This window comes from Pleurodeles waltl, chromosome 3_1 (genome assembly GCF_031143425.1).
Source record: "Pleurodeles waltl isolate 20211129_DDA chromosome 3_1, aPleWal1.hap1.20221129, whole genome shotgun sequence".
Classification (NCBI taxonomy): Eukaryota; Metazoa; Chordata; class Amphibia; order Caudata; family Salamandridae; genus Pleurodeles; species Pleurodeles waltl.
Genome location: NC_090440.1, coordinates 967,194,228 through 967,216,935, shown reverse-complemented (window position 1 = coordinate 967,216,935; position 22,708 = coordinate 967,194,228). Strand labels below are relative to the sequence as shown.

At 43.6% G+C, this 22,708-nt stretch overlaps 1 protein-coding gene across 1 annotated transcript; it reads right to left on the bottom strand.

The window, feature by feature from the left end:
* Positions 1 to 615: 615 nt before the first annotated feature.
* Positions 616 to 21,302, bottom strand: LOC138284833 (uromodulin-like). The gene is made up of 10 exons (XM_069224021.1): positions 21,153 to 21,302; positions 17,900 to 17,976; positions 17,436 to 17,528; positions 15,883 to 16,088; positions 14,923 to 15,083; positions 12,662 to 12,910; positions 10,119 to 10,275; positions 8,443 to 8,512; positions 2,105 to 2,137; positions 616 to 1,029 (listed from the first exon to the last, which is right to left on the bottom strand). The coding sequence occupies exons 2-10, from the start codon at positions 17,946 to 17,948 to the stop codon at positions 965 to 967; spliced, it is 1,083 nt and encodes a 360-aa protein (XP_069080122.1). The 5' UTR covers positions 17,949 to 17,976; positions 21,153 to 21,302; the 3' UTR covers positions 616 to 964.
* Positions 21,303 to 22,708: the final 1,406 nt, after the last annotated feature.

Here is a 22,708-nt window from a genome sequence, read left to right as displayed (position 1 = left end):
AAAGAGTTAGTTATGGGCCTAGGGGTCCAAGACCTCATAAACTCTCAATAATATTATGTAGTTTGCACAACGTGGCGTCAATAGGGACTTTTAGTCCTTGTCCACCAAAAGTAGGGCCAATAGACCTGTCCTTCTCTCTCCTGTTTGAATTTAGGGTACCCACCCTCTGATTACCACAAAGAATATTTTGAAGGTAAACCCATCTGTACCCTTGCCAAAACATGACACATATTTCCAGAAAACATCTGCAAGATTAGTAATTTCTTCCATTGACTCATCCTGTACGTGTCTGACAAAGACGAGAAGGTATCAAAGGGGACACGTTAAGAACTGATGTAAATATTATTTATGCATGAAAATAAGAAAAGGCTTTTTAGATAGGCAATATATATACATATTCTCCACAATCCAAGCAAACATAAAATACAATAAATTAGATTCACTGCTGAAGTCCAGGAAGTCAGAAAGGAAGGAAGTGCTCTTCTGTATGCTCCTGTAAGGATGACAAGCTGAAAGCTGGCCATGCACCAATACTGAGTTCCTAACAGACCTATAGCATCGCACTCACACTTGTTTATTGACACACACTTAAAAAAAGCTCCTGCAGTCCATCCATCATGTGCTGATCCTTTAATGAATACGAGTCCCACAGAGAAGCTACTAACAAATCTAGAGTAGAGGATTACAAAGGAGGAAGATCAAAGGTCAGTGAGAGATTTTCAAAGCAAGGTGGGTGAGTGATATAAAGGTGGCTAATGGGAAATCGCAAATGCCAGTTGCAATTTTCTAAGGAAAGGTTTTGAGAGCCAACCCAATGGAAGAGGTCATTCGTTAGCCAGCAGGGGGTTTTCAGATGTTGAACCAGGATCCTCATCTGCAGTGGACATCTTTGGCTGGCCAGTGTTCTTTAAGCTTTTACATTGAGCATGCTCAGGGTCCATCAGGCGCAGACATTGTTGATGAGTTACAGGAGTCTTAGTCCCAGAAGTGAGAGCAGCAGTGAATTCACTGTCCAGATCCAGGAGAAGCCTAGAACCCAAACATCAAGAGGGTAATTAATTAAACAAGGCAACTCATTGACATGACAGACATGAGGTCAGTAGTGGAAGCCTACCTTTACTTTGATGGCTTTCCTAAAAGTACCAGAACACAGACAGACAGAGCTGCCTGGATTTCAGGCTGACAAAGTACTCATTGATATTGTTGTCTAAATATCATTGCCCATATAGGATGTAGAACAAATGGGACTACGGAATTTTGGGGCTGTATAGCTGTCCTCTGCCATCTTTTAAAGCATCAATGGCCAATTGATGACATGCAGGTCAGGGGAAATCCACATACCTGTTTATTTCAATAACCGTTCCCAACATCAGTTACAAGCATCCATTTCCCAACCTCTGTTATGCATAGTCCTAGCCCTGCACCTATCATTGAAACTTTTGACCCCCTACACACAATATACACACTTTTCTCCCTCTACTAGATATACCTCCACTCCTTTTCAATCAAAGACATGTCACTCCTCTACAGGTATTGGAGATAACTCTTCCCCCTTGCCTGGCAAATAAATCTCTTGATGCTTGACTCAATGGTCTGTTCACCACACAAATAACGTTAGGAGCTTCTGGACACATCGCTTATGTGTTCCGATCTAATCATTATTCCAGGTGCCCTTCACCAATAACCATCACAACAACTTATTGACAGTTTACAGAGTGACCAGCGGTGATCAAAACACATATACCAGAATTGCCAATGAAGCCATGACAAACTAATTGATCGAGCACATTGATGCAAATTAAAGACACAAAACGTAATTGATAATGCACAAAACTGCCAGAGGAGAACATTACATATCACTGGCAATTTTAACTTGTCAGTTATCTTTGTATGGGGCAGCCATTGGGCCTGCAGATGCGCTCCACAATGTGCAGGAAATTCAGCTTCTTGGAGTATGTTGGACAGTTTGAGGCACCGACTCAACTAAACAAGAACAAATGTTCACTGATACAGTTCTCTCAAATAAAAAATTAACTGAATTATAAAGTTACATTTTAAGACCAATATAGAATATGGAAATTGGAAAATGAAAGGACACACTTACTGCTAGAAGCCCCATTGAAGTCATCAGGGTTATCTACGAGAAAAAAATGCACAATATTCTTATTGAGTCAAACATACATAACCTTTCTTCTTTCTTGAACATTTAAACCATAGTTGGCACATTATATCATTTGCGTGTATTTTATTCATGTCCTCTTATTGCAGGTGCAGACTTTGAAGCCACTAGTATTTTTAACACCAACTTTATTGTATTTTTGAGTGATATACACTGCCATCGACCGGTACATTTCAATAAACCATCGCAGGTTCCACAGCAAAGAGAGCGAAGTTTGAATGTGCAGGTGTAAGCCTACTAGTGTAAATGTTTAAAAAACATGTGGCAGATCCTCAGGAGCAGTTAATATTGATGTTCAACAAATTCGAACTACCATCTTATCCAAATAAATTAACCCTATCCCACTTCCCTGAACTGAAACCCGCCACTGCCAGTAGCAAGCATGTCCAAAACCATAGACCTGTCAGAGTTGTGGTAATAGATTGTAATTAATAAAGGCGAGGAGGCAGCCAGGTTCATCATTGGATACTGTGTATGGAATGGATCCCAACAGAATCTTGGTGCTGTAGAGATAGAGCATGCCTGTGTAGGACACTGGTAATTATGCATTATTCTGAATAATACCCATCTGTAGTGGGGGTTGGATGTGGCAACTTAAGTGCCTGCAGAACCTAAGGTTTTCAAGGACTCCAACAGGGCATATTATTCCAGCACTATGTGTTTTTTCCGTAATTCCCGGTATTCGTCCTGGCGTAATATGCCTCTCTCCTCCAATCCCCATTTTTCCACATCTTCCCACCAGATAAAGACCATGGGTACACTCTGGGATTTCCAGCATCTTGTTAAGAGGCACTTCTGTAGAATTAGAGCCAAATTGATAAAACACAATAATACTCTTGCACTTTTGGGTCTAGGGAACAAGCCTAATATACAGTACTCTCATGACTACCGATGATTTTGGTCTGTAAACTTCAACAAGGCAGCAGAGATTTGTGCCCAGCAAGAGGTCAATATAGGGCAATCCCAGAGCATGTGCAAAAGCTTGGCATTGTGTGAGTGAAATCGGGGGCATGTTGAAGGGACCATGGGGAACATTGTGTGTGGTCTACATGGTGTAAGATAAGTTTGGTGTAGTATGGAAAATCTTGAAGCCCGATGCATAGTGTTAAAACATGAACCACGTCTCTTAAAACCCATGCCATGTTGAATACCTCTGTGAGTGGATAGTCTGTCCCAGAAAATACGTTATTGCAAAAACAAACAAAATATATTTTCCTCTGTTACAGTCATGTTTGTGTTTGAAAGAGATAATCCTCTTTATACATTTCTAATTTCTGAGATAGGCCTCAACAGACTTCATCTCTCGTGTAGCATTGGGGAAGTTCACTGTTTAAAAGCTGAAGCATTGAAGTGGCCGTTTACCAAAAAAGTAGTAAATCTGCACCCAGAGAAGTATTACTTGAATAGGTGGAAATGTTCATCTTTTTGGGAATTCACAAACATTAGCAGTAGTGGGCTTGAAAAGTTGTGTGAGTCTCAAGTTTCCAAGCCCACTACTGGCAATCAAACACCCAAAGGTGATGAAGTGAATGCTTGCACATACTCTAACCAACGGATATTTCTCAGGGTTATATTCCAAACTACTGTTTTTAGCCCACTATGCTACTCTAGACAGCAGCCCACCTAATGCAAATCAGTACTGATCCTGTTCCTCAAGGAAACAGTCCATCCTAAACCTTGGTCATCTCACCACTCCACCCTGCAATCCATTGTTTTTTTTAGGTGGGAAATGTAAGATTTACTCCCCCTAAATCTCACAGACTAAGCTATGGCCCTGACCCTAAGGATGGGGGAGGGGTAGAATGGATCACTAAAGAGATATACTTGACAAAGTAAGACTTTATTCCAGCGCGAGGAATATGTTCAAAGTTTTCCTGCCAATACTTCATTGGTATGCATGTTGGTTCCGAGCATAAAAAAACGGACTGTCAGGAATGAAGTCAGAAGGGTGTCTCTGAAAAGGATAGCCCCTACAACACTGTTCTTCCCAGTGGGTGGGAGGCAGCTTCCCATGTCAGACCGGACTGGGGCCATCGGAAACACTGCCGCTCCCCCAACTCTTAATGATGTGGGAGAAACAACATGTACCAGCTGACATTTTGCCTAATTTTGCTTCATTTCGCATCCTTGCTCGGCATTCCACATAATTCACACAATTTCACCCAGGCCTGTTATCAAAAGCTTAGAGCTAGTCAGTGAGCTAAATAGTGTCTCTCGCTACCTTCAAGTCTAGCTTTTCCCCCCAAGTGCAGTGCTCACTTTCTGCGTCTTCAGACACTCAGACCCTTATTAAAATAATTGTGTGGTTCAAACGACAAGTGAATGGCAGAGTGATAGCGAGGCTCAGCCGCTGCCGGACCAGTGACTCGCACAGTTTAGAGTCCCTGTCTGTTCATCACTTTCAGACAAGCCTGCCAATGCCCGTCAGCCTGTGATGTCGTGGTGGCAGCATGAACCAGCTGGCATTTTTTTCATTTGAAAAAAACTCAACTTCGAAAGATCGTTTGTTTTTAAAAAGGGAATGTTTCTCTTGTATTATGACTTTTCTGCCAGCTTGTGGGGAATATATTTTCTAGTCTGGGACCACCAGGCTTTGCAGGACAGACCAAAGCAGGAAAAAATGGTGGAAATGGCTTTGGAAGACCCACCCTAAATCAGCGCTATTGACAACGGTAATTATGTTACAGTCGTAGTTTTTACGCAGATAGGCAGATGCCTCTTTCCGGTCCAGCTCTAAAAGGCACACTTAGGACCTGATTTAGAAGCTGGCAGAGGGGGTTACTTCCTCACAAATGTGACGGATATCGTGTCCGCCATATTACGATCTCATTATAGCCTACAAAGATCATAATATGGTGGAGGGGATATTGTTCGCGTTTGTAACAGAGTAACCTGTCTGCCAAACTCTAAATCAGGCCCTTATGGCCTGATTTGAATGTTGGTGGAGGAAATACTTCATCACAAACGGGACAGATATCCCGTCCACTGTATTACAATCCCCATAGAATATAATGAGATCGTAATACGGCGTACGGGATATCCGTCACATTTGTGCCGGAGTATTTCCCTCTGACAACATCTAAATCAGGCCCCTAGTCTCTAATTTGTCCTTACAGCCCTGTCTATTTAGTTTCTCCCCTCTTTCTTGTTTTTCCTCTCCCCACTTCACGAGCCAATGTATCTAAGCCCTTGTTGTTCTAATCCTTCTTCCTATCCACTCATTCCCTGGCACCTTCACAGCAAAACCTCTCTAAATTTCTGTCTAATCAAAACAATTACTCTTATCCATGTCTTTCCCACTTGCTCTCCTTCGTGTCCTCTTTTTTCACTTATTTCTCCCTCTTTCATCCTCTCTTTTTCTCTAACTCTTGCCATCACTCACTATCTCCCCATCTCATGTTCTCCTTTCTCTTGCTAAGTCTCATTCACTCCTTCCTTCTTTCTATCACTCGCTCCTTCTCACGCTTCTTTCTCTCCCTCTTACACACTCTCTCATGCTCTCTTTTCTCTGTCTTCCTCATCCTTTCTCTTGATCACTCTACTTCTAGTATTCTAACTTGTTAGACTCGCTCTCTTTCACTCTTTATTCCTCCCTGCCTGTTCTGTATTTATCTCTTATCTCCAAATCACTGGTTCTCACTATATCTGCACCTCTCCTTCCATTCCCCTATCTCTCTCCCTGTGTTCCAATTTAAGATTTTTTTCCTTTTCTGTCACCAGTTTTTTTCTGCATCTCTCTCCAGTCTCTCATTATTATTTTCTGAGTACACAACAGGTCGTGCCACCTGTCGTGTCTTATCTATGCACAGAGAAATGAAGCGCAACCAGGCTATTGTATTAACAGTGAAACCTATGCTTACCCTGGCTAAGAGGCATCCTGGGGTGGTAAAGAGGTGGACAGATGTTAACACCATGCTAGTCATGTTCCGTCCACTTTATAACCTGTTCTTCACCCACTAAATAGTGTGAACTTTCGGCTACAGGGCCGAGTATGGGACCTGCATAGCCTCATAGGATGGTGCCAGATTTGGTCTCCTGATTCACAAGGGTCCTAACTGTACAATACCACACAGATAAGCTGCTTTGTGGTTCTACGGGATGTGCTAAACTACAAAGTAGTTTCCTCCAATGCACTGTTAAATTTTTGGGATCCCGTTATGTTTCCCCACAGTCACTCAAACACAAAGGCAGATACTCAGCCATGTTATCGCCTGTCGCGTCTTTCTTCTCACTCCAGAGGGAAAGGTCTTGCTGCTGCACATATTTTTTTAATGGATTTACTTTTTAAATTTGTGACCTTCCTAATTAGCATTTCTGACGAGTATTTTAAAGAAACGCAGTAGTGAACCATCAGGCTTTGGAACTTCTCACATCTACTGTTATCAGAGCCCTGGTTAATTTATTAACCAGGATGGCAATAGCAATGCAATACATACCAACCAGAAGGAGGTGCGGGGGTACACTGTGAATGACATTCCCTCATCTCCATTGTCTAACATTCATGGAAACTAGTTTATGACAGACTTCTAGTTCACTACATTGATTATATAACACATGGATATCTGTTGTTTCTCTGATAGGAACCCATGTGGCCTTGACTGCTCCTTAAAGCTGATGGTTAGGCACAACACAACCTCTCAATTGTGAGAAGACTCCTCAAAAAGCACTGGCTAGGCTGTGAGAAACCCTTCCCATAAGACCTTTGATTCATTTCTGGATCCACAACATCCAACAGCATGACTTCCTGATCCACGTGTATCTGACTAGGAACTTGAAGCAAACATAGCAGCAGAGAAAGAAATCCGATGTTCACTTAATTTACTTTTTTTTCATCCCTTAACTCCCATACAGTGTAATTAGGACGGTGACCCCATGCCGGTGAATTGTCTAGCTACTAGCACAGCACTAACACTACTAGCAATCCCAGATTAACCGCTACTCCCCTGGCTACCCTCAACTCACTCTAGAGTTTCAACCACTCTCCTTCTGCGTACAAACTCGAGGCTGCTTTGCAGCACCTGAGTTTGAACCTATCTGACTAGAGAAACTGTAGCAGAAATTTAGATTTTAGAATTTGGTACTTTCTTCGAGTAGCTTGTCGTTTTGGCCTTTTTTCAATAAAAAGTAATCATCTTATAGAAGTGCAGAAATTTAATTGAGGAAATTAAAATAAAACATACAATAGGCCATTGTTGGAGGCCAAAGACCATTTGGTGCAGCTTGAAGTCATCAGGGAGCAAAGGTTTTTGTGATGTGATGCCTTGCCCTTCTGAATTTAATGACATGCAACTGTTAGTTTCCATGTCAACAATGGCTTTGGTACAACAGCAAACTAAGACAATGATATTACGCGTAGCAAATGGACTGCAAATCAGTGGGATGATATTGCTCTGTCATACCTTTTGTAAATCATCTAAGATATTTTGAAATTCCCAGCATGAAGATACCTGTTTTTCCTCTAAAGAGCTCCAAATGACATGGGAAAGTCCCCACCAGCAGGCCCAGCAGGCCACGGAAGTATTGTGGGACTGCTGTCACAAATGTGGTTAGCTGGAAATATACCTCCCATAGCTTTGGTACTTTGTCAGTATCTACATTTAAAATATCCATGTAATATAGGAGTTTTCTCCTGTCATATCAAGGACAACCTGAGACTTTTCTGTGCAAGACCACATTGATTTACAAAGCTGTCATACACAGAAAGAACAACACAGGAAATAGTAGCTAGCCATCCATCCTCAACTGGATGGAGGATCTGATGCCAATTCTCTTGGCATCATGTCTACAGCATAAGTCTTCCCCGTTGTGTAGCCATTGGTGGGTCCCCATCACGAACCCTTTCTTCCACTGCGCTGAAACAGAGGCTAGAGAATACAGGGAATTGTGGGTCGGACCTTTCCATTTTTAGGCGGAAGTCGTGTTACTACCTTCTCCAAAATCGCCATGCAGGTGAGTTTCCAACAGATGTATGGATTCTCCATGAGCAAACACCATCATATTCCAGTGCAGGAGGGAAGCTAACATGGCACTGGTTGTGTCCCTTAAAGACCCTGCACCACTGCTGTGCCCAGGGATACATTAAGTGTTTACATAACATACATCATTCATTATAGCAGATAATTAAGTTAATTATATTATTATTTAGTGTTTGTAGTTTAAACCAACAGAAGCCAATCAAAAACGTAGGGCGGTTTAGACAGCTTCTGTTACAGCTGTAATTCAAGCAGTGCAAACATGAAAGCTAGGAAAATAATGGTACCCACATGCCACAAAAGGTCCACCAGACAAAAGGGCTTCATTCTTGCCGATTCTAGTGCTGACACTGCCACAGGTCTGTAAAGCAAAAGAAAATGTTAAACAGCAGCAATCTCTCGGATGGAGAAAAATACAGAACAATCGATCAGTGACCAGTGGAATAGAGTGCTAGCAATCAACCACCAACAGAGGTTAGACGGATATAAATCAGCCACCAACGCATCAATAGAGGGCAACAAATGCATATGAATTCTCCTTCAACCCATCAATGAGGACCACACAAGTATGTCAATCATTCATTAACGAAAGGCTACACCTGCCTATCAATCAGCGGTCAAAGGAGAATAGCATACATCTATCCACCAGTCATCAATGGAGGGCAGCTCATAGATATTAATCCACCGCCAGTATTAGACACCAAGGCTCGAAAGGAGGACAACACATGCCTGCCATTTACATTTACTACATCAATGGGAGACAAACCAAGCTTGCCAATAAGCCATCAATCACAGCCATTTATCCACCGCCATTACATTAGGGGAGGAGCACACGTTAGTACACGGCTGTCAAATACTGATCAGTGCAGGACAGTGGATGCTTATCAATCAACCAATAATGGACAACAGCACAAATCTATCAATCTGTCATCCATGGAGGAGAGCTTTTGGTTATCAATAAATTACGAGCTAGGGGTAGAACACTGTTATCAGTCAGCTGCACATGCATCACCCAGGCCAGTACAGGCAGGCCCATCATACAAGCCTCAATCCATCAGTGAAGCCCAACACAGGCTTACCATCAGCCATCAAGAGAGGGCAACACACAGCTATCCAACAATGATCAAAGCATTAATAATGAGCAACAAATACATATCAGTCAGCCATCAATGGGACCCAGCACGTGGCTATCAATTAATCATCGTGCATCAGATGAGAAAAGCAGATGCCTGTCAATCACCCAAGGAAGAGGAACAGCACACAGCTGTCGACCTGCTTTCAATAGAAGAGAGCACAAAAACACTATCAGAGGAGAACGCATGGCTATCAATCAGCCATCAGGGCATCAGTGGAGGGCAGCACAAACTTATGAATCAGATATCAGTGGAGGACAGTGAGACTATCAATCGGTTATCAACAGAGAAAATAATGCACCAATCTGTCAGTGTTTTAGAGAATAAATGCTACAGCCGGGTAGGAGTGATGAGGTTGGTCAGGAAGTGCTGTATGTGCAGCAGTACTCCTGTGAGGGCTTGCACACTTAACAGAAGGTGGTTGCTGGGTGAGCGGGTGTTTTCATAATACCTGAGGTAGTTTCCTGCTCGATTGTGCCCAGGGATATAAGAAGAGCTGCGCCCAGAAACAAAGGGGAAGTGGAAGTGTTGAAGAAAGAGGGTTGTATGGCTGTGAGTTAAGTGCCCTTAGGTCTGAACAGCAGCGCACCCACTCTGGAGTCCTCCTTTAAGGCTTCCTTGATTCCGCGCACTGACTATACCAATCCCCAACCTCGAAATGTTGGATGTTCTCAACCGCGCTCTTTCAGTTGATCATTTTTCCCACCCTCGCCCTGTCCCCTTCCCCAGGGCGCATTCAGCGAGCTTCTGCTCTTGGCCAGTGCGAGAGCAGAACCTATGCACACGGAGCGAGGGGCACAGAGCAGCTCAGGCCTAAGAGTCACGTGTGCTTACCTGGTTACAGGGGTTGGTCGTGCAGATCTCTACCTCAGCATGGAGGTAGAGGTTGACCATTCCTGTGATCTGGAACGCCTGAATCTTAAATCGCGCCTCGGTGTTGTTACCGTTCACCACGATGGTTAGTAAGTCACCCAGTTCAGCACTGGGGCACCTGCAGAGGAGACAAAAGAGACAGTTAGCCGGGGACCCATCCAAAGACTCAATACAGACCCTACTCTGATCCGTGTGTCCTGACTCCATCCTACTACAGCCCATCCACAGACTCTGCGCAGCCCGGCCGGTGCCCAGTCAGTGTGGCTTGCTCGGGGCAAAGGGTAACCGGGAAAACCGGAAGCAAGGGCTTGGGCCTGTGTTACACTACATAGTACTCTCACTGCAGCGACAGCGAGGATAAGTTACTTCACCTCGCACTACAGAGACAATTCACCTCGAACTACCAGAACACTGAGGAAGATTTTCAACCTCGCACTGCAGGTACAGCGAGGGAGATCCTTCCTCCTCACACGGTGAGGGGGATACCTTACCTCACACTGCACGGAAAATAAGTGAGACACATCGGCCCGTATTTATACTCCGTTTGCGCCGAATTAGCGTCGTTTTTTTCGACGCAAATTCGGCGCAAAACTAACGCCATATTTATACTTTGGCGTTAGACGCGTCTAGCGCCAAAGTATGGGCAAATAGCGTCATTTTTTTGCGTGAACGCCTTCCTTGCGTTAATGAGATGCAAGGAAGGCGTTCCCGTCTAAAAAAATGACGGCGACGCAAATGCGTCGTATTTATACTCCCGGGCAAAAATCACGCCCGGGAGTGGTCGGGTCAAAAAACCCCGCATTTGCGCCACTTTTTAACGCCTGGGTCAGGGTAGGCGTTAAGGGGCCTGTGGGCTCAAAATGAGCCCACAGGTGCCCTCCCATGCCCCCAGGGACCCCCCTGCCACCCTTGCCCACCCCAGGAGGACACCCAAGGATGGAGGGACCCATCCCAGGGACATTCAGGTAAGTTCAGGTAAGTATAATTTTTTATTTTTTGTAATTTTTTTTGGTGGCATATGGGGGCCTTATTTGTGCCCCCCTACATGCCACTATGCCCAATGACCATGCCCAGGGGACATAAGTCCCCTGGGCATGGCCATTGGGCAAGGGGGCATGACTCCTGTCTTTACTAAGACAGGAGTCATTTAAATGGCGTCTGGGCGTCGAAAAAAATGGCGCAAATCGGGTTGAGGCGATTTTTTTGCCTCAACCTGACTTGCCCCATTTTAAGACGCCCTAACGCCATTTTCCCCCTACGCCGGCGCTGCCTGGTCTACGTGGTTTTTTTCCACGCACACCAGGCAGCGCCGGTCTGCTAGCGCCGGCTAACGCCATTCCATAAATACGGCGCCCGCATGGCGCTTCAGAATGGCGTTAGACGGCGCTAAATTTTTTGACGCTAAACTGCGTTAGCGCAGTTTAGCGTCAAAAAGTATAAATATGGGCCATCGTTTTAAACCGCAGGAACAGCATTGGATAGGCATGTCGCAAAAACGCTGGGGGGTAGTCCACATCACCATAGAGTGCATGAAAGGCGAGCGTTTCACCAGACAGTGCAGAAACTGCTAGTGTAGAATACTTTCCTCACATTCGGGGTACAATTCAAGAGTGGGTGAATGGAAAGCACCCATGCACTATTTTTAACGATTGGACGCTGCCCAAGCCCGAGGGCGGACGAGGTGTAACCACTGTTAATTAATAATATCTAACCACTATTGTTAATAACATCTTGGTGTTAACTGTTAACCTTGTGCTCTACCAAGAAAACTGTATATGCAATAAATACATGCTATCCCAGGATTTCGTACACTTTTAAGGTGACCCTACACTGGATGTTATTAATCCGAAACAGAGGTCCTTTATTACCACAAAGTCAATACCTCTAAAAAAACGCATATGTATAAGTACCCTCCCTTTCATTAGAAATGTTACAAGTCTCAGTGAGTTCATTTCTAACCCCAATTTGTTTTTTATGTATGTAGAAATATGCATATATTTACCAAGAGTAAAACTGAAGCCTACAAAGTGATTTCCACATTTCTGTGTGTGACTAGGCATATGTACAACGCTCATGCTGTTGGAAGCCACGTCGAAGCACTAATATAAAGCAAATCGTGACCACAAACCTCATACACCTAGTCATTTTTTAAACTTCCATACACATTTGCCTTTCACTTAATTTGTCATCCCGGATATGAATGATGCGTTTGGAACGTAAACTGTAGCAGTTCAAGCGCGTGTAGCTTCATAATTAGATTTCCACATTCTTTAGTTTTTGTTTGAGTAACAGGTATGCTCTCTTGAACTGTGGCTTCAGTTACCCCCGCCCACCCTCCATTTTGCTCAAGCTCTCCTTGGAATGGACACCTTTGAATGAGACCTGCTCACATTTTCCCTGAGGTCAGTGCCTATACTTGGGGATCCTACTTAGCACAGGTGACGGCCAGCTACTCGACACCAGGCCCCTGATAAGCTCTCATGTGGCTCTCTTCCAGTACTCACTTGTTATTGATAATGTTGTAGGACGGGGTGGCGTTGGGGTCATTGGTCCCTGTGGCGTACAGGCGCGTCACCAAAACTGAGAATGTTGTTGCATCGAGGTCTGGAATCCACACAGATACATACAGGGGGTCTTGAACATTGATATCCATAGTTGCATCGGTGTAAGGGACGGTGAAGGTGGAATCCGTGTAGGCGATCATGAGAACCGTCACTGCACCAACCCCTCCAGGGAGTGTGATATCTGTCACACTGAAATAGAAAAAAAAACAACGGTGAGTTGTCACTGCTCCTGCCCGTGTGTCACAGACATCTTTTCCCTCAGGTTCTTGCGTTCAGACACCAGCTAATGCAGCCAAGAAACGACAGTATACAAACCCTCACAGCTACTTTACAAGAGGTGTCCAAGGCAGGTCCACAAATGCTTGATTCGAAGAAGGTTATTGTGATATCCACACAAGATAATTTATATGCAAATAATCGAACTGGAAATCATTGACATAATAAGTGCCTCTCCTGAAAATGTGGCATAGATCCAACTCCCCTGGATTTACGATGTACACACCCTTCTCCTTCTCTGACAGACAGAGCACGACAGAATAAAATATTTTCTCCTTCAGGGGCGGTTTCTAAAGAGCTGGGTCCTTTTGGCCGTGGTGGGGATTACAACTGTCCAGTTAAAATGGTTTCCACTGGATCCACTTGTACTACATGGAACATGGAACACTGGGCTATTTAATGTCCTAGTGGTGAAAACAAAGGGATTGGTTAAAATAAATCACCAGTAAAAACCAAAAGACATTGACTGGCAGTTAAAGTGAAATCAACTGATATGTTCACTCTAGAAGGTCAATGGATCCCAGACTTCCTTATGAGAGGCACTAGCTAGATCCAGAACCGGTTGTACTGGACTCTGCGAATATTCATCACGGTGCTTAGGGGAGAAGGGACATGGACTGTAAATATAAAACCAGGGATATAACCGTTCACGTGTCAATAATCAGTTCTAAAGCAGGAGGGCCCGACCAGGCCACATTGCAGGATAAATAATTCTCTTATAGATCTCTTGCATGTAAAATGATGTCACATCACTATCTTCACTATATCAGCCATAGAACAAGGCTGGACACTTCTGACCTACTTTTGCTAGTTCTCAGTGGGAAAGTCGTGCTTCTACCTGAATGTAGTATTAATGAGCCATTTTCTATCAAATAAGAAACAACACATGAATTCCACTGACCTGCAAAAACATGGAGCTAGTGTGTAGTTACCTGCCTATAAATGATTATTCATTAAAATGTTATGCTGCAATGCATTTCAAACAATTGCATGTGTTCTTCCGTTGTGGTGCTATAGAGGGCAATGGAGCAGAAATATGGCAAGAACAAGAAAGACCCAATATTTAAGACTGGACCGAGAAGGAAAATTAGAGTAAAAGTAAACATTTATTATTAAAGAGTTAAACAAAAAACATACTTGTTTTTGTTTTGTTTGAATTGCCAATAAGATCCTCTATAGCTAGTTTTCACACAAATGCCTTATTGGATCCAATATCCCCACCCCGAAGTCTTCAGATGGAAGCCTTCACCCGGAACTAGATTGCAGTGTAGCAGTGCAGTTTTGCACTGACATCTCCACTAACTCACCAGAGCAGAAATATGTGCAGTAACTGACGGATGAAGATATGAAATCCACACTGTGTGCACCCAGCAGCCAGTGTCCACTGATGCAAATGTAGTTTTGCAGTGGCTGGTCTGTGAAAATGTCAGTGCCAAATTGCCCTACATTGGGGCACATCTACGTAGCCTGTTAAAAGGCCAAAGCCACATATATATAAAGGGCTTACTTACTCCATTACACTCATGTTGCAGGCACAACATCCAAAATACTACATGCTCGCCCCGTTACACTCTTGTAATCATCCGATCCCACTCATTACATGCTCATCTCATCACACTCTTTGTATGTTCAGCTCATTCCACTCATGGTGTGATCAGCCCGTCCTACCAATCACATGCTCGCCCCATCACATGCAGATTGTGATAAACCCATCCCACTCATCACATGCCCCCTCCATCCCACTCACATTGTGATAAACCCACTCCGCTCATCCGATGCTAGCCCCATCACACTCACAGTGTGATAAGCCCATCCCACTCATTACGTGTTCATTCCATCACACTTGTGTGGTTAGCCCATCCCATTCTTTTAGTGTTCACCCCATCACAACTATTAGGTACTCACCCTCTCACAATCATACTCACCCCATTGTTACGTTTAGTGTAGTTGCGAGGGAGACAGGTATGTTGAGAGGATATGAGCAGGAAAAGGTATAAGTAAAGTTGTTTCTGGCAATTAACCCCGATGGGGACACCTTTGCTGGGATGGTGAGATTATTGGAATAAAAAACATGTGTGTTGTTGACCTGCAAGTGAAAAAATTGACATTAGGAGATGACAGCACACATTCAGGTAAAAAGCACATAATACCAGATCAGGGTGGCACACATCAAGCGTCGTAAGAAGATGGTGCAGACAACTGGTCGGGTGATGCATGAAGATCACAAGGATGGTTAGTCCATGAGGCTAGGAGATGGGGTCCCTGCCAGCAGAAGATGCTCAAACCCTGTTAGACACACAAGATATGGTGGTCTCTTTCATCAGATGACATGTTGCATATTAACTAAGAGGTTGTTGAAGAGGCAGCAAGGTGCAGGGATTGAAATTAAGTGCTCCGTTTTAACTAGGATTATACACACCACAGTTTTTATACAAATTCAGGGTGAATTCACTTGCGGCATAATTAAGACACATTCACAATTTCAGAACTTTGCAAGATAATAAAGTTTGCCTATTTCATCAAGGCAACACACACACGCCCGGATCTGACCACTTTTGCTGATTGTGATTGGCAAGATCGGAACGGGTTTTTTTAATGAAGGGATGTTCCCATATGGGGTATAGACCCCATTTAGCAGTGCTTTCAGGCTAGTAGACGGTAGAAAAAAGTTTTCCGATCACACCACTGGAGCTTAGGGCTCATTGTGTGTGACCGGGAAAGCCTGTCATGAATATGCCATGAAAATCTTTCATGACTGCCTGTTTTTCAGTTTTTTTTTATTTTATTTTTTATTTTGGGTGCTCACTTCCCTACCGCCCATTAATGGCCCATTGTGCAGAAACCGTTGTGCATATATGGGGTGACTGTACAGAAGCAGCTCTCACCGACAGTTTGTTCCCACAGTCGTGTGAGGAGGTGTTGGTGGATACAACCACCAGGGCAGTGCCTTCAACCACTCGAACACCTTTGCAGCTTGAGTCCAAAAGGTGCAGGTTGGCCGAGTCATACTTGCTGCTCTCAAGTTGGCACTTGCTCACTTTCACCCTCATCAGGCCTGACAGGCACTGCACGGTGGGGGGTGGAGGAGAACCTGTAGAGGGAGACAAACAGGAGAGTTCAACATAGGGGCAAGCAGGAAACAGGTGAGAATTAGAAAGGTATGGAAAGGTGTAGTTATGTCTTGCTAAAAATATTGTCAGTTCCTTAATTTCGGAGAGTTTACTCCATGATGACTCATTTTCACGATGTGTCCTGTTAATCAGTATTTGTATTTTCTTATATTTATTTTCTCTTTATGTTCTCAAGAAGTCCAGTGCCATAAATCTGTTTTGTTGTTTTCTTCTACACAGTTTATAAATAAATACATTTAAAAAACAACCATCTTCAAAAGAGGGCATGCTAACCTGTCATGCAATTGAATGCTCACCACACGTTCCACCTAAAAGTGCCATCTCCAAAGACTGTATTCAAATAGTGCTGCCTGGATCGTGGGAGGGCCTTCAGGTTAGCTCACGAGTATGCCGGGTTAATGCCAGTTTGCAGAAGACCAAGCACAGGAGGTTGAGTTAACAGCTAAGACCTAGATAACCCTCTGTGATGGTATGGGGGAGCGTGGCAACAAGGGGTATTAACTAGGATGCAACCTGCACGGGAATATAATTGTGAGTAATTTCCATACATCGAGTGCTGCTGAGTGGTGTATAAACATAGCGAGACGTACCTGCGGATTTTCTGAAAATCTGGGCAAACTTCACAAATTTTGTACAGTGTTTTGACAATCCCAAGAATGGTTTAGGGAGAAGAAACATGCAAATTCTCTTTTTGTAGACATATATTTAAGCAAAATATGTATCTAAGTAACAACATCTCTGCCCATATAGAAGTAATAACTATTATGCTATTATAATTGAAATGTGTACATTAACCATTTGATGAAATTGCAGAATTTTGAGTTTTTACAACAAAAAAAAATGTTTTTTCAGCAAAATAATTTGCCACAAAGAAGTTTGATGATTGATTTTTTGCTGAAGTACTTAGTGAAAATAATCTACATAATGACTTTTTAGCTAATTTTTGTTCAAGCAACGATTTAGCTAAAAATAAATGCAACAAGTCAAGCTGTTGTTTCTCTCGAAGAAACTATTTATGCACACCTTTTCATCCCACAACTAAAAAAATAAAAAATATATATATTTCATGACATTTGCAAGGAGTTAATAGAATTTTAGTATCAGGCATGGAAAGAAAGTGTGTAAACCTCCCGTACATTTGTGCCCCTTTGACTCTCAGTGTTGCTTTCCTGAAGGTCCATCTCGTGATAAACGCCCTATGTGTGCATGCGGTTGTAGGTTCGCCTCATATTGGCCCTATGTAAAGCTGTTAATAAGGGAACTTATTAGAGGTGCACGTGTGAGATGGGAGGGGTCACTTCTCTTACCTGCAGAAGTGTACATGGTCAGGTTGCACGAGCAGGTGTTCGTGGTATTATTAAAATACTCATCTGTAGCACATGATGAGGCCTGGGCCGAGGCTGCAGGGAAAGACAGAGATACAGAAAAGGTACACGTTAGTGAAATCACTCAGGCTCCTTATCCACATCGAAACCCTTCTTCAACGTGCAACAATCCATAAGAGAACAAACAACACAGTTACCGGTCTCTGGGAGTGCCGAGAGTTCAGTTCTTTTAATGAAATATTATACATGCGCAGAAACGGAGGTTAAGAATGAAAGGAAGTTGTAGGACGGCAGCAAAATGCCCCTCCTAATGAACTTCCTCCCACTGAGAAAAACTCAAGGGTACCAAGGAAAGGAGCGTTGTTGTCCTCTCTTTCTGATGTAGATGGATAGAAAAGAAAATCAGAGGGGAGAAAGTGAAAATTCAACGGGTTTTAAATCCTCACCTGTGCAGAAAATGCTGACAGCGAGGGTAAGACCCAACCAAGCCTTCATCTTCCAATCTGTGGTATTGCTGAAGCCTCTAGAAGACAAAGTTAGCTGTTAGATCCTGTGTAGCCAGCTACGCACTGGGGTAGCGACCCTCATAGATGCATCTGCATCAATAACACATTTTGGGATTTCATGCACATAGACCTGCCTGCTTACTGGAACTAATAAGAATGTCTCGATTTGAAGAGCTGAGTTAGATCCTTGGCTTTGCACATCCTTCAGGAGTACAGCATCTCCATCCCTAGGACCAATTGTAGGACCGCATGCCCTTCAGGGTTATAAATTCAAATTAGGTCTGCCTCTGGAACCTTCCCATATAAGAACTTGTGGCTGTCTGGGGCATTGATCAGATCAGATCTTCTCAACCATCTCCCTACAGAGCTAAAGACCTTTACATGGTGCATCCATCCCTAGGACACATTGTAGGGTCACCCGTTCTTTAGGCATAGTGGTAAAAGAGTGGCCTGCTCATGGGAACTTATAAGAAATTCTGCATGTCCATAGCTTGAAGGAGATCCTCTATGACTCACAGCCTAAAGGGTACATGTCCTCACATAGCACACCCATCCTTAGACACACTGTAGGATTCCATACGTCTTAGATCTATTTTATAACAGCAGTTTACTCACAGAAACGTATAAGAACGTTGGCCTCTGAAGAGCTAAGAGTAGAGCACCCCACTTCACCAACTGAACTTATGTCAGTAACTCCCGCTCACAAAAACCCTTTTATAAAAACTCAGCGTTCATGAAAATACCCCACTGGCAAACAAACTCCCTTCTCTGTGGAACCGCACAAATCCTTTCTTTGTCCCAGCAGCTCCTGTGAGAGCATCCGTGCAAGAACCAGTCACCGTGGTCATGGCACTTGTCACATGGACCACAATGCGCTAGACTCAAAAGACACTGTTCACTTCAGGTGTGTGCCAAGCAAATCCTATTTTTCAATAACTACGCAGCATTGGTTTATTCCACCTGAGGTGCTTGAACAGCATTGTTTGTGTATTGAAGTACAGTATGTTTACATCCCTATGGTGTATGTACGTTGTATGGTTTGTGTGCTCTCACCTCATGGGGAGTAGACACCTGGTGCATACCCATTCGAAAAGTAAACACTATAGACACACTCACAGATGTTTTGCATGCTGTGTTGTAATACACATATATATTCTTCACAGACATTTATCAAATTCTGTAGGGTACTGTACAAATCGTACAACATGCGCACTTTACAGAGATTATAAACTCTGGACCAATGTATTGCTCTTGTAGCAAATACCCAAGGGTATACATAGTGCGTTTGCTGTATTAACATACAGGGTATGGTAAGTAAAGCGGAGGCCCTCATTATGACTGACCCAGAAAATGGCCATGGTTTACCAATGCTTGTTGTATCAGTAAATCTGGGGGTGGGGAAAATCACCCATAGAAATCAGTAGTTTCGAAGATATTCATAATTTCTCCTCAGATTTCCCTGTTAAATCCTCAATTTTCCCAGGGTTTTCACCCAGAGGTTTCAGCTGCTTTCACCGTGGATCTCATAATTCTGATGGGGCTAGTAACCCCCCTTACAGAGCTGATGTGAACAAAGGGGCCACCAGTAGTGTGGGCCTCTGCCTTGTATGCACTAGGGCAAGTACGCTCGTCTACCTCTCTCTTAAAGCAGCTAGTTAACTGCAGGTTTAAGGTGTCTGGAAGATGCTGACTAAGGGCAGACGAGAGGATGTTGAGACCTGTAAGCATTACAATTTCTCGTATCCCTCGAGACCTGCCAACTCTGGCAGCAAGAATAATGAAATAGCACAAAGAGCGATACAAATCCACACTAAACATGGAGCTGGATAGTACGTCAGATTTAAATTTACTGATGTTTCTCTCACATAGTTACTCTCACAATAAGTAACAGGATGCGAGGGAGATAGTAATATTCCAAAAATGGGACAGCAGACCAGAGAATTAGTGCCCATGACGGTGGCCGCCAGTCCCCTTCTATGATCACTCAGCAGCCAAAGTTGATTGGCTGCGTTGCTGTCAGGCAAATGGCTGAACCTGTTCTTACTAGTACCTATCTGGCATGGGATTAAAGATGTTTGTGAACCAGGCCTGAGGTTCTGGAACCCAGTGGCACTCTGTGTGTGGAACAAAACACTTGATCAAAGGACATATTCTTGTGCTCACCATGAAGCCAATGAGATGCAGACGACAAATAAGCTTTAAATGGAAAGGTTTGAAGCTGAGCATAGCACCAGTTTAGGGGTCCAGGGATATCTCTGGATTCTGGACGACAGCACAGCTGTAAGGCTAGGGCTGATAAATGATTATGTATTGAGAGAGGACTATAGAGAAGGCTTCAGGGTGAAGACTGATGCCTGTTTCCAAGATATATTATGCCTCGGAAAACCAAACTTTCTTAGCAAACACCAGTATTTTAAATATTCCTCATTGTTTATGTTTCAGGACGTCAATGTCTGCTACCACAGTCCCATGACTCCCATGTCATGTAGAGCAGGAACTGCGGGCCGGGGCCAGTTACACTCCAGTTTTGGGCGGGGTATCTCAAACTTTCTGTTATTTTTACAGTGAATAGACAGAGGCACACCTTTTGAGGCGAAAATAGATGACTTCCTCTTTGTAGATTAAACCTGCTTATGTAGCACTGCTGGCCCTTCTACAGCTCGTGCTGCTGTAGTTAACACGCCATAATGCTACTTGAAAGGGTCTCATCACAAGTGACTCACCAAGACACCACAATGTGCCACTTAACCGTAAAAGCACTCTGTCCACACCAGAGCAGAAGCTAAAGATACACAGAACACAAGAGTGCTTAGTATATGCAGTCAGAAAGTAGGGCTGATAAGTTAACACATCCCAAATATCTCTCTTCAGATAAAGTACAAGTTAATAAGCAGCAACACATAACACGCGAGATAATACACCACATATTATTACAGCTCAGCTAATGCATCACATTAGTGCAGACCCTTTAAACCTGTGTTGACGTTGTAAACATTTTCAATCTGCGCGCAAATAAAATTAAAAATAAATCATCAGATAACCTATCCCAACAGATAATGCATCATCTAATACATCTCATCATACAACACATTCTGTCAGATACCTAAAAGTGATATTAACATATTCCATCAGATAACATAATTGTTTCCCCGTGACGGCTCTCTCAATGATTAGTATTGGTATTGTTTGTTACCGTATAATCTATTCGTCTTCTTTCTGTCTGTGAAAATCTTTGCAGGAAGATTACTCCTGGTCACTCCAAGTTTCCTTGCTTCAGCTCTGTGCTTTGCATCCTCTCCTTTCTATTTTATAGGCCCTGGAGAGGTGGCAGGGGAGAGTCTGACCGGTTTGGAGGGTTGGCGTGGCTTGCGTAGTTGGCCATCACTGGCTGCTGACAGAGGCTGTGGAATGTGACATTTGTCCTTGGTGGTGACACTCACCCCTGAGGGTGCCAGAACTCCACCTTACCCGTGACGCCAGTAGGATGGGATCACCAGTGGTTAATAGTGCGGACATGGAGTTGGGCCTGCGGGCCACAGGGTGCAGCGAATACCTTTGTTTTCCTAGGCCGGGCCTTTAGAAGGAATCTTCTAATGTCCCCTATAATTACAAGGTGCTACCTGTTGTGAGCTATGCTGTTCTTGTGTATGCGTATACACGCACACAGCACATTTCCAACCGGAACCAGTGATCCCTCCATTACAGAGTAATGAAACACCTTAATGCCTATCTGCAGCACATTTTGTAGTAATCCAACACTGATATGTAACAATTGTTACTCCAGTACCAAGACCGCTAACATACAGCCCTGTCTCACCAGTACGTCTATTTGAGCAATGACCTGAAAATCCATTTGTGTGCCACAGCAGGGACCCTACTTACATCCCCTACACTGGCTTGCTGCACTCCCTGCTAGTCCAGCGAGAGGTCGGTACTGCTGGGGTGTATCTTCCCTTGTTGCCCCAGCACTAAAGCACTAAGACTCAACTGTGCTAGTGCAAATAAGGGGTAAACCATATACAAACACACAAATGCGTGATATTACTTTATTGACCACATGCTTTTAGAGCTTTGAAATGCAGGCTTCTGCCCTCACTTAGGAGGCAGTAATTCCAGCCGAGGGATCATGACACTGTCGATGTGTAAGTGTACTATTCCTTTGGGATGGTGTACAAGCTCCGTTAGTAATCGCACCAATGAGCTAGAACTGAGTACTTTAACGGGCACAGCTAATCAGATTTGTCGACTTACAGTATGAGCGCAGTGAGTGAAGCTTAACAACACTTGTTAGATTCTGTTTCGATATCAGAAACTCCATCTACTAATTGCTTGTATTGTCAGAAGAAATTCACAGTTAATACATCCATGTGTATGTTGATTTAGTTCTATTTTATAGACCCACAGCAATCCATATATTATGTGTATTTGTAAAGCACACTATCACCGGGGAGGGTATCCCGGCACAGTGCAAGTGTATGTGCCCAGGTCTCCCTATGCTAAGTTGCTCAATTGAAAAGTTTCTTGCAGATTTCAAGAAGAGTAGAGGTGGCTCTGATGTGCAGTGGTAAGCTGTTTCACTCTTTAGGAGTGATGTAAGAGATCACCTGTCCCCCTGATTTGGTTTTGTGTATGTGTGGGATGTGTGCGAGTGAGAGTCCTGCGGAGAAGAGGTGTCTGGGTATTTGGTGAAAGGGGATGTAACTGTTCACATAGATGAGGTCTGAGTTCTGTAGTGCCCTGGATATTTTA